At 39.3% G+C, this 12,291-nt stretch overlaps 1 protein-coding gene across 6 annotated transcripts in view; it reads left to right on the top strand.

Moving 5' to 3' along the window:
- Positions 1–12,291, top strand: part of TSPAN9 (tetraspanin 9) — a 168,796-nt gene that overhangs the window by 70,699 nt on the left and 85,806 nt on the right. For 5 of the 6 annotated variants that reach the window (XM_018908289.3, XM_018908287.3, XM_018908284.3 and 2 more), the window contains one exon: positions 6,294–6,373. The exons of the other annotated variant lie outside the window; for it this stretch is intronic. In XM_018908289.3, the coding sequence (XP_018763834.2) occupies positions 6,311–6,373 (63 nt within the window). In that variant the 5' untranslated portion in view covers positions 6,294–6,310. The remainder of the gene's footprint in view (positions 1–6,293; positions 6,374–12,291) is intronic. 6 annotated transcript variants of the gene reach the window in all.

Raw genomic sequence — 12,291 nt, 5'->3', positions numbered from 1 at the left:
GGATTGAGGTGCCTAGACACTCAATTCCGGTATCTGTAAGAAAAGATTCTTTACCCACAGATCTCAAACTCAATGCCTCCTCAGGAGTGCTCCTTCACACTCCTGCATCCTTCTCACTCCTGTCTCTCTGCAAGGCCTCCTTTTTCTTCAGCTATGCCAATACTAGGTGGAGTCCCAGAACATGGAGTTCAGCCTCTGAAAATCCATCTGAGCATCCTCATTTTCCTTCCAGCTTATGCTGTATGCATATCTACTTATCCCAGATCCTTTTACCTGGCCTCTGGAGGTGGCTTTCTTCTGCAGGAGGAATTGAGGATCGGGTGATGCCTTTTGGATGCTTTTGGTTGTGCTAGAATGTGAAGAGAGAGGGGCATGAGGTTGTTGCACCTCACAAGCATTGGGGTTGTTTGCTGGTCAGGTCACAGGCACCAGCTGTGAGTAAGCCTGTTTCTTAATGAATGCAATCTCTCCCTCCATCAGCTGTCTGTCCCCTAAGTGCCAAAGGAAATGGTGGTTTTCTGACCGTAAGAGAAATGGCTGCTCCTCATGCTGGTAGGGAAACTAAGTGTGTGTTCCACTCTTCTCTGAACACTTGGTAGTGATTCTTTTTTAGCATTTGTATCAAACAAGCTGTACATATAGGCTCTAAATAATGTGTGAAGCTATGATCAGTGATGGGAGACTCCAAAACTGAAGTTAAAGTAGTTCTGTCTGCTTTCTAATGGAATATTTTTCTTAGTGGAAAATGAAAGTATGTCATAGGTTAGGTATGGCTTGGGCTATTTGCTTCTAAAAAACACAGGCAGATTTCAAAACTTGTCTACCACTCAAAGTTGTCCTTGAAATCTACCTTGTTTTGTCCAATCCCATGGCTGGCAGAATACTTTGGATTTACAGCATCCAAGCTGGAGTTTGGCAGGCCCCAGGATGTGCCTTTCAACCATCAGAGCATCCAAGTTTTTGGTTATAAATTCTGCAGCATTGGAACACCTCAGAACTCCAGGCATTTTAACTTGCAGGGGTCTGTAAACTTTTTGGCATGGAACCAGGAGCATGGAAGACCTCAGAACTCCATGGTTTTGTCTCTCATGTGATCCTAATTTCATTTCTATTCTTTGGACATCCTTTTCCCTTTAAGCTTATTCCACAATCATTGTTGGTTTGGTGTTTTGTTTTTTGTAATCTGAGCTTTTAGCTGTATGCAACTTTATGTCAGTTGTAAGCTATTATTTTCAACTTTTGTTGCTTATCTCCTTCTCATGGACTTCCAGGATACAGAGCAGTGACTGGAAAGATGTAGTCACTGAGTTTATACTCAGCAATCTCTGTTCTTTGCCTATCTAATGTACCCTGAGGAAGGCTTGTAAAATTGAGTTCCTGGTCAATATAATTTGAAAGAAAAGACTGAATTTAGGAACCATGTCCTTCCAACACTTGCATATGCATTTGTACATCTCTCTGCAGGGCTCAGTATTGTTCTGAAGTCATGTGGCAGCGTTACTAAAACCCGTGATTTGAAAAATAATTAATTTGAGAATGGTGCAGTGGTTAGTGAGCTTGCTGAGGATGTGTGAGGCACAGATTTAGTTTGCTTCTCTGCCAGCAGTTTCCTATTCATCCTCAGCAAACAGCTTGGTCCTCGAGTTCTCCATATTTAAAATAGTGACAGTAGCATTATCCTACCTAATAGAAATTGCAAGATAAAATATATAATAAGCTGTAAAATGGCTTGTGTACCATGGTGACTGGAGTTTTTCCTTTTTAAAAATCCATAGAGTTTCATATTTCATTTTCAGGAATCATGGGAGACATGAAAAAAACCTAAGATATTTTTGCTCAGCCTTCAGTATTTTTTCCTGTTCTTTCCTGTTGTAATCCCTCTCCCTCTCACTGGGTCAGCAATCTCACTGAAGGGGAATGTCAAGTAAAATTGATTTGAGACTTTTAAAAGGAGGGAAAAAAGTTCATTTTTTTCTATATTGCTGATGTACCTTTTATATCTGTATTATGTATTTTAAAATCTGTGTTTGTAAATATGTTTATAAATTGGTCAGCTTTTGCTGTTTTGCAGCACGATTCCTCAAGCCAGTTGTGCAAAAACAGCTGAGGAGGGCAGAAACAAACAAAGAGGGCTTCAGGAGCACTGTAGCTGGGTGTAATTGGCACTGGGGTTCTGGTGAGATTAAACTACAGGATGAGAAAAAAGAATGAATAATTTGTGAAAGTCACAAAGAAATGAAGATGCTGGGATGTGTGCTCTGGGGACTATGGTGGACTGTTCCCAGGAGGGAACCAAATAAATCAGTTTCCGTAGGAGAGCCCGCCTGTGCTTTTTGACCATATTAATAATACTCTTCCTTTCCATTTTTTGGCTACACCCATTAATTGAATCATGACATTGATTTTCATACCTGTTACCTGAAAGTTGCCTAAATTTTTAGCCTTAATATTTGGAAGAGCCATTTAAATGCAAAGGATTGTTTATTGCCTTGTCCCAGGCATATACACGTGGGACTGAAATTATTTTCTTGATGTGAAGGCATCACTCAGCAACAAAATTCTGTGATTCAGTAATCAAACATTAATGAAGTACAGAGTGAGCTTTTGAATGTTTTTCATGCCCTGATTACTAAACAGAGGTAAGATCTGTAGTGAAGAAAAATGTGTTTGTCCTCATGCTGAGGTTGCACTGTTGAGGGGACCCTGAAAGGTGCTGTTGCCATGCAGCAACACCTTCTGCTGAAGTCTCAGTCAGAGGCAGAGTTGAGTGCAATGACTGGTCAAAACACAGCTGGATGGACTGCTTACAGCTTTTTCACCATTTATTTTTTCAGCAAGTAAGCAGCCCTGTGTGGTTTATTAACTGAGTACCTGAGCACTGAGTTGGAGTTGCAGCAGCAGGAAGTGGCTTCTAATCTGCAAAGATACTCCGTGGCTGCAAATTCGAGTGGCTGAAGGTTACTGAGGCTTGTAAAGTCTCCCTGGTGGCCACAGCATAACCATAAGAGAGTCATATGTTTTCTTGCTACACAGCAGGAGGAAAGGCTGATCTGGAGCCGTGTTTTCCCCACTGCTTGTTGCTCAGGTCTGGATTTTTCAGCTGTCTGTTGACTTTAAGTGTGTCTTTGGTTGGGACTGTTCTGAAGTACAAACTGTGCTGTAGACCAGTCATGGAGATCTCTTAATGGAAGGTACATTAGAGGTAATGGTGCAGTAAACCAGTATTTTGCAGTATTTGGAGGTAAAAATAGAAAACTGGAAGACTTCATTAAGTTGTAATAATGAAAACTTGAAAAAAAAAAGGTTGGAGGTATAGTTGGTTTGCTTTTATTTTTCCTAACCACCAGGAGAAAGTTTCCACTATTTACAAACTATGAGAGTATTTGTGAATTTTTTTTTTTTTGCTTATTACAGAATATTCTTTTAATTTGTTTAACCTTGAGGAGGGCGGATTAATTATTTTTGTCATATACTTTCAATAGGAAGGCAAATATTTATATTGTGCTAATTTTCACAAGTGCACAGCAATTTTTTTTTCTGTAGCTAGTCTCAGTCAGTGTAAATTTTATGGCAAACCCAAGGGTGGAAAAACTAAAAAGCTAAAGATGCTTTAAAGTACTTGTGTGTTCTCACAATTTTTTGGCTGAGAGCTCAGTTTTGTATGACAAGTGAAAACCGCTGAAAATATCTAGCTGCAGCATTGGTTTGCAGTGGTACAACTTTACACTTTCAGTCAGTGAATTTCAAACAGAAGAGTTTTTTGAGTCTTCTAAATTCATACTCAGACATTTGCCTTGTGTTCCAGTGTGAGTTATCCTGCAGGCTCTGGTGTTTGAGGCAGGTACCTGGCTGTGACCTGCAAGTTGCTTCCGTGTGTTTTGCTGAGAAGGTTGCTTCTCGATGACTGCTTATGGTGAAGTTTGTACGTGCACTGTAGACATGTACAGAAATCCCCATTCTACTTTGGTCAAGGCTAATTTATTTTTTTTTACTTGGGAGTTTTGTGTGTAGCTTTTTCTGTTGTCACACACAGTGCTGAGCAGTCATCCTGCAGTCGTCTTTTTGACGGACACATCTGATGCAGGGAGCTTTGAAATTACTTTTGAAAAGCAAAGTGAACAAACATTGTTGATATGGGCTTGGACCTGCCTGTTGTCAAAATCTTATTTTAGAGCAGAAAAGGTGAGAGAGATATTACACATTCAAATACTGGGTGTTTAATGCGCTTTATTGGTGGAGGGATCTTTTAGCAGAAAAAGGCTGTCAAAAAAGGTACAGCACTGCTTTAGGGTGTTGATTCTGATGTTGTTACATAAAAGTTACAGAATCCTTAGAGGCTTTTGGCCATAGAGATGTAAGATTGAAAGAATGTTACATTGTCTTTTTTCAAAGATACTAGAGGTAACCGTGCATTTTAATGAGCATGTGGAGGGGTCAGTTGGAAATTGCATAGAATTTTGCTTTTATATAGCAAAATAAATAGCCGTATTTCCTTCACAGTGGCCTCCTACTCCTTCTTACAGAAAGAAAAGAATAACCTGCATTTTAAATCTGCCATAGCACTTTGCACCATCGGTGTGCTGCTTTTGTGCTTGTGACAAAATGACAAATTTGGAAGTATGGGGAGTAGTGACCTGAAGTGCTTCTCTTCCTTCCCTCCAGGCACTGGCATGCATATGCGCAGGCACACGTGCACAGTCGTGCCCTCCCTGTTTCAGAGTCCTAGCAGGCGTGTTGCACTCCTCTGTGGAAAAGAAATGTGGCATGTGGGTCAGTGTTTCTAGTTCACAGACGACCTGTGATGTAAGATGGCTTATTGCTGTGCACAACAACAATCTCTGATGTACTTGTTAAATAGCGTGTAAAGAGCTGCAGGCTCAGATCCCCTTACATTTCAGGAGTTTTAAGAATTGAATGATGACCTCGAAAGAGGCAGCAGCTCTGTCTGGTTAATTATATCACAGGTGATGGTGCTGCGTTATGTGCACGTACAGCTGAGATGTGTGCCTAAGCAGTGTGAGCTGGGTGCTAGCCCATTCCCATTGCTTGTCCCGTGGGATTTGTTTAAGCCAGAAAAAAATGTAAGTGACTGTTAATGAGCAGAGAGAGGTTAGCACCTGTCTGTCTAACCCATACTTTTTCTGTATTTTTGTGCATCAAAGGAATATCACTGCCTAACGGTTCTAGCGCATAAACAGCTAAACAGTACTTGACATTTAAAGAGATTTTCTGTTGTGCACTTGTATAGTCAAGAGTAATTCTAATCCTATTAAAGATATTATGTCATGGAGGCGTGTCCTGGAGGAGAAGGCTTCTGCTAACTGGCCCGATGGAAAGCAGAGGGGAGGGGCGAGCAGGAGGGCGGATTTATTACTCGATAGTTAGGTCAGGGATTTCTGTGGGAAATGCCCAGTGGTTGCAGTTGCTGATGATTTCACGGCAACAGCAGTGAAACACAGAGTGCGCTCCGGTAGCGGGTTACTGAATGAGACACTGCAAATGGGTGGAAAGAAAAAAGACAGCGTGTGAGAGAGAGTCAGAGAGACACAGAGAGGGAAGCTGAGAGCAAGGAAAGTGCTCCGGCTCGAGGAGAGTCTCCCAGGTGTACTGCAGAAGCTTTTTGGAAATGGATGCAAGGACCATCTGCTGCCTATAGATTAGAGGACTGTAGACTAGGAGTGCAGAGAAAGAGCTTATGGCTCTTTTTAATAAAAATCAAAGTTCTGCATAACTGATTCATCAAGATAAATCATGAGTGTGCTCTTGCATGAGATATTAATGTATAAATCCATGCTTCAGACAGACAGAGTTCAGCCTACATTGCTATAAAAAATAAATCCAGCAACAATGCAGTGAATAAATTCTGCAGTGATTATCTGATTTATGTACGAAGAAAAAGAGAAGCAAAACACAGACAGCTCTTAGCGCACTGTGGCATTTGCAAGGCACTGCATTTAATGCTGAGAGATGCTATACATTAAATCTGACAACTGTGAAAAGAGAGATCATGGAGAAGTCAAGTAGTGAGGATTCTTCAATTCACCGGAGTCCATCTTTGGATAGCAAAGACTCAGATTTTGCTAAACCTTCTACCTCAGGGAGGCAATTTGGTCGAGGTTTTACTGCAGGAGCTTTCTATGGTACAACTGGATCACGCACACAGAGCCACACTGGGGTCGGAACCGGGACCGGCGCTGGGACTGGAACTGGCGTAAAAAGTGAAAAATACAGTGCACCCAAAGGCAGCAAATACGTGGTCTTTTACCTGGATCTATCCTTTGTTTTCCTTTTAGAATTTAAGAAGTGCAACATGGCAAGAGGCTGCCTGTGTTGTTTGAAATACATGATGTTCCTTTTCAATTTAATATTTTGGGTGAGTACTGCCTTTTCAGTTGCCTTCATCTGTTAGTGTATCCTGTACTGCTGCATTATGTGTATAGTGCATCTTTGAAGCAGTACTGTAAGTTCTCTCCTCCCCTCCCTCTCTCTCATACCTGCTTGGAATATTTTCAGTGTTAAACTTGTGTCTATTGGGAAATGCACATGCTTTCTATAGCTTTATTGCTACCTGGTTGCTGTAGTTTGGCTGCTAATTGCTCAGACTTGCTATTCTAATGTGCTTTGAACCGGGTTATCTAAGAAAGGGCAGAATTGTTGCCCTTTAAGGAAGACCAGAATTATTGTAGCATTAAAATCCTGCAGTGGCTGGATTGTTGCATTCTGTTGTAATTCTTGTTTTGCAAAAAGCTGAAGGTTAATTTTTAAAGTATGTTTTCATTGTCACCATAAATCTCATTTGCTTTGTGTAAACTTCATTTGACAAAGTGCTTTTTTCATTTCAAGGAAGTTCTGTCCCATTTCTCCAGTTAAAAACAGTAAATCATGTCTGTTCTAACCTCTTAAGGTCTCAGCATAAATGTAAAATGCCTGGAATGGTGATTTAATATGGATTCAGTTTCAGCTGCAATTGTACACATTGGTGTGTGAAGTTGGAGACTTGCACTTGCTTCTCAGGGATCAAAATTGATTTTCCTCCATCAGCCAAGAGGCGGGAGGAGTTGCAACAATGAATGTTTCAGCCAGCAAGTTAAAAGCATAATGGCTACATTGAGCAAAGTATTGTCACGTACAAGGGAGGGAGAAAAAGTTAAGTCTTCTGCCAGCTAAGCATCCTTCAGTCCATTATTTTTAAGGAAATCACCAGCTCATTGAAGTACTGAGTATTCATGAATATAACCCAATATGAAAGGGTTTGCTTAGTTTGAAAGCAAAGGTCACTTCTTTCCTGGTGGATACAAAGCTTGGGCACGTGAACAAAACCATTCATGGTTGTGATCCAGAAGCATACAGTAAGCCTCATAAATTAATGAAAACACCATCCTGGGATTTATTTTGGAAAAAGGGGCATTAGCAGTCTAGTTCAAATAGCTACCTCTGTTGTACAGATATCATTGTTCAAATTAGAAGCCTTACTAGAAGGTTGTCTGTTTATCTTGACCCACTTACTGAAATAACCTCTAAGAGCAGGAGTTAATGGGAGATTTGGTACAGTGTTGAACCGCTCACGCAACTGTGAGCTTTTATCAGTAATAGACTGAAATGCTAGACTGAAATTACTCAACTTGTGGGCATCTTACTGAAATAGAAAGATTGAACTGATCACTGAAGAACATCTGATCAAAGTTCACTTAGGATTTTAATTTTTTTTACTTTTTCTGCACACATACCCTACTAGAAAGTTGCCATCTGTATTTTTGGAATAAATAATTTTAAACACACCATATTTATATCAAACTGTCTGTTTGACTCAATGCTGCATTACTTTGACACCTTGAATTAATTTTTTTCATATATGTATGTGGTGACTAGTTTTAGAAAAGCTTTTATCTGGTCTCATTACTCATGTCCTCTGTGATCTGTTATGTAGGTGTCTCTTACTCCTCACCTCCTTAGATTCAACATCTTTCTTTGATTTTTTTCTTCTTCCCAAGCAGCAATTTTCTTGACTCTGCGTCAGACCTTCAGAGTGCTTTTTTTCCATTCCTTGAACTCACAAGAACATATCAGACTTCATCTGTGTGCTCATCTCTGTCTGCTCAGCTCCCACTGGACTTCTATACAAACACATTGCTGCTTTGGTTAAAACTAGCCTACCATCTGGAACAGTTCTCTAGTGTCCTGTGCTTTTTCAGTTCTTATTCTTACCTCTTAATCCCCTTCACACTCTCCTTACCATGTCTTTTATTGTAAGGCTTATATAATTTTTGTTTCTGTTCCTAAACTTAATCACCACATCTCTAGCCAATATTCTAAAAATGCCCTTTTTTTTAATATGAACTAGGCTATTCAGAATGAAAATAATGCTCTGGCTTGGTGAATCCCAGAGATTATTGAAAAATGCTAAATGCAAGATGTCAGGTACTTTTCAAAGTAGTTTACAACAAACGTGTGATCCTTCAACCTGGTTTAAATTGCTCAGAAGTCCTCCCTTCTTAACTGTAGCTGTCTTATACTCAATTTTGCAAGCCAGAATGATGTTCCCATGCATTCTTCCAGTTTTGCTGTATTCTTTTTTTTTTTTTTTTTTTGACTGTGCTCTTTTATTGTTTGAGACATTCAAATGAACAACATCATCCTTTGATTCATGGGAATGCAACTAGAATGAAGCACACTACACTATCTGTGTTCTGTAGTTTGCCACATCTGGCTTCATACTTGGAACCTCCACTAGTTCCATCATGAATATCCCAGAGGTTGTGAATGTTTGACTCTGTGCTCCTTGCTGATGCTGTTCACCTGCACCATCTCTCACTCCTGCCCTGAACCCTCCTGCTAGCCCAGCACTGGACTCCCCACACAGCTCTGCCAGTGCACTTTGCTCCTACCCTGCCCTGAAGCACTCCCTGCTGTTTCAGTCCTATCTTTCTTCTTAACCTACTTTTTCCATTCCCAGGTTTGCCTGTTCTCACTGCTTCCTTCTGAATTTCTGTTAAGAAACCCAAGTCCAAAAACATGAAGCTGTGGCCTGCTCTTGAGCAGTGACTATCATCTTTTACAATGCAAGGTGATTTATTTTTAAAAAGAGAAGCTTCACTTTTAAACTTGAAATTCCCTGAACTGTAATTTAAAGCAGAATGAGGCTCCTGGTCTTCAGAGATGAGGAGATGCTTCCACACTGTTACCATATAAAATGGTGCTTGTGAGATGCTTCCTCTGAAAATGAACTCTGGAGGTGCCCTTTGGCATCCCAGCATGCTGGACATGATTGTTTGCACTGATTCTTAGTGTTGGCTCACAGGAGGATGTTCTTCTGTCGGAAAAGAGGAACCTTTTCCATCATTTCTTCTTGAGGCAGAGAAATGGGGCCTTATCTGTGCCTCATGGGCCAATGAGCTCTTCTCCTCTTTCAGCCTTGCAGCTAGCTCACACAGATTTGACAACTAATTATGTGAATATTATATATTGCACACATTATTTTTACATACAATGTATTTTACTTATTTTAATGTGTATCCACAGATACTTAGGTGATGGAGAAGTGCAGTAGTCAGTGGATTCTCTCTGCACTTTGTGCATGCTGTTGCTGTGATAACTGCAACCAAGAGTTGTAGCAAAAATTCACTGTCTGTGAATTCGGTTCAGGGCAAGAAAGTACAGCTTTTGAAAATTACTAGCATGTGTATCAGTTAACCTGGAAGGATCACCTACGAGCTGCACAAAGCAAATTTGTCTAAGTGGGGCCTAGCAGTAAGTTAGAACAGAAGGTGTTTCTCCACTGAATTACTGAGAGCTTCAGGTATTTCCCTGTGTCCCTCTGATTCTTAACAGTTGTTCATGGCCATCTGGCATTGCTTTCTTTCAGAGATTAGGAAAGTCTGAGCTGAGGGTTAAGGAAGCTTATAGTATTTAATTGTGTGGCTAGGATGATGATTTACACTGAATTCATCCTAAGTGCATAATATGTTTTGCAAAGGGCCTGGATGGACGACTACAAATGTTAATTGATTTAGTTTGCCTTCCAGAATATTTATGTGCAAACATGTGGAGATTGCAAAGTAACCGATATTGCTCTGCAGAAGAAATAAAGTATTGATTTTTGTTTCTACAGATAGCAGCCAAATTGTCAAGGAAGCTAATCACTAAATATAAACATTAGGGTATATGTCTTTCTATGGGAGATTTCACTTCATTGTAATTAGAGGAAAGGATTACAATAATTGTTTTCACAAAATGTATTAGAAAATATTACTGGTTACAGAAAAAGAAGTTCTATGAAACATGATTTTTTTTTTTAATCACTCATTAAATGGGCCTTTTGTGTGGTCTTAAAATGGAAATTTTGAAATGACTGGCATAAGATACCAAAAAGTCACTAGGGAACTTTGCAAGCAGTCAATGGTCATGGTTACATTTTGTCTTGTTCTATTAATTTAGCTCAGGTTAATATGTCTGCATACAGAAGCATTCGTAGTAGGCATCTTGATAGTTTTTATTGTTGCTTAATTTTAATATGAAATGCATTTTACTAGGAGCTGTATGGCAAGATTATTAAGTCTGATCTATTGTGTTTCAAGAAGAGCTGAGGAAAAGCCAAGCATAATCAAGAAAATCATTAATGGTGTTTATTTGTTAAAAGTTTTAAATTTTAAACAATTAAAATAATCTGATAAGAATAATAGCTGTGTATTAATGTTGCAATTAAAAGCAGAAGTTATAAGCAGAAGTTGAAATTTATCTAACTTAAGTGGAGTCAAATATAGAAATTCAGTTATTTAATATTTACTTTCAAAGTAAATTTTCTACTAGCATTTTCCTTTTACTGAAACATAAATTTAGAAGAGCAAAACATGACCTGGAAACTTGCTGGTCCAGCAGGAGCAGCAAAAAGTCAAATACAGCAAATTTTCCCTAATGCTCTGTAATTACAATAATGGATAAAGACTGTTGCTCCTGGATAATATTTTTCTGCATAAATTATTTGTGCAATTTAATCTTAGATCAGGAGTAATTAATACTTTTTTCTGTAGATTAAAACCAATATTATGCATTTATCAATGAGCATAAAGACAGTAGTAGAGCATGAGGCCACTTTTACTCAAGTCTCAGATCATACTAAAAGAGAGGGAGCATGTCCATTCTCTGGGTCTGGCTGCTGTGAAAGCTCTTTGTACTGTAAAGCAGCTAACAACTTTAGAATGGTTTGCATAAGGTGATCCATACTTACTTATGCCAAACTGGAATAAATAATATAGCTCACTGTTCAGTTTGAGGTACGAAGCTTTAATGCCTAACTGAACCTGTTGGACAGACAGTTAAATCATGTGAAGAGACTTTGTCCCTACAAAAAAAAAAAAATTAATCTCTGAGGTTTAAAAGGGGTGGACAGTGTGTCCCTTAAATCAGAATAAAATTGCTAACGACAAACAGCTTTGGAAAGGACACACATTAAATTTCTCTCTCTTTTGTTGCCCTCCTGCTGGCTGCATTATCTGATAGTCTCCATTTTCTCACACAGGGGATAATGACAAAGAGAGACAGTGAGTGACCCTGGGATGCTTGTCTCTTGACATAATAGTGATATTTACTTCTGTTGTATTTTCACTCTAATGACGTAAGTGTGGTGACAGTTGTGGTACAATCCTGTGAAAATAAGACTATCTAAAAACACCCAACCAACCTAAAACAAACAGAAAAATCCCGAACAAACAACCCCTCCCCCCAACCAAAAAAAAAAACCCCACATCAAAAACCGAAGAGAAACCAGCAAGACAGTGAATTCTGGAAAAGCTACTGTTTTCAGTGACATTAGCTGGAGAACTCTTGTTTTTCTGATAGGGATTTAAGAAGCTGTGAAAAGATCCCAGCTCTTAGTTTTAGTTTCCTATCCAAATGATATAGCACTGTTGGTGTCCCTATGGAAACATCACCTCAGTGGGGGAGAACTATTAGAAAAACATTTTAGCATGACAATGTTTGGCTGGGAGGAGTAGGAAAGGTAATACTGAGTTCAAACAGTGTGGTGTCCTAATGAATGTGAGGTAAATGAAGTCCATTTGTAACCAGCATGATGACATTACAGAATAATATTAAAACCTTATTGGAGACCTGAGACTAGTTTTAATTTAAAATATTGAGGCTTGCTTGAGAGCTAAGTTTACACTGATTAATCTGGGTGGTGAGGGCCTCATACCTCGTTTTAGGGTCTAAGCTGTTTCAACTTGATAGGCAAGACATGAGATACAGCATTTGTTGCAGTGTTCCTCTCACTAACTACTCTTTGCTAACACTATA

This window comes from Serinus canaria, chromosome 1 (assembly GCF_022539315.1).
Source record: "Serinus canaria isolate serCan28SL12 chromosome 1, serCan2020, whole genome shotgun sequence".
Classification (NCBI taxonomy): Eukaryota; Metazoa; Chordata; class Aves; order Passeriformes; family Fringillidae; genus Serinus; species Serinus canaria.
This window is presented reverse-complemented; position numbering and strand designations above follow the sequence as displayed.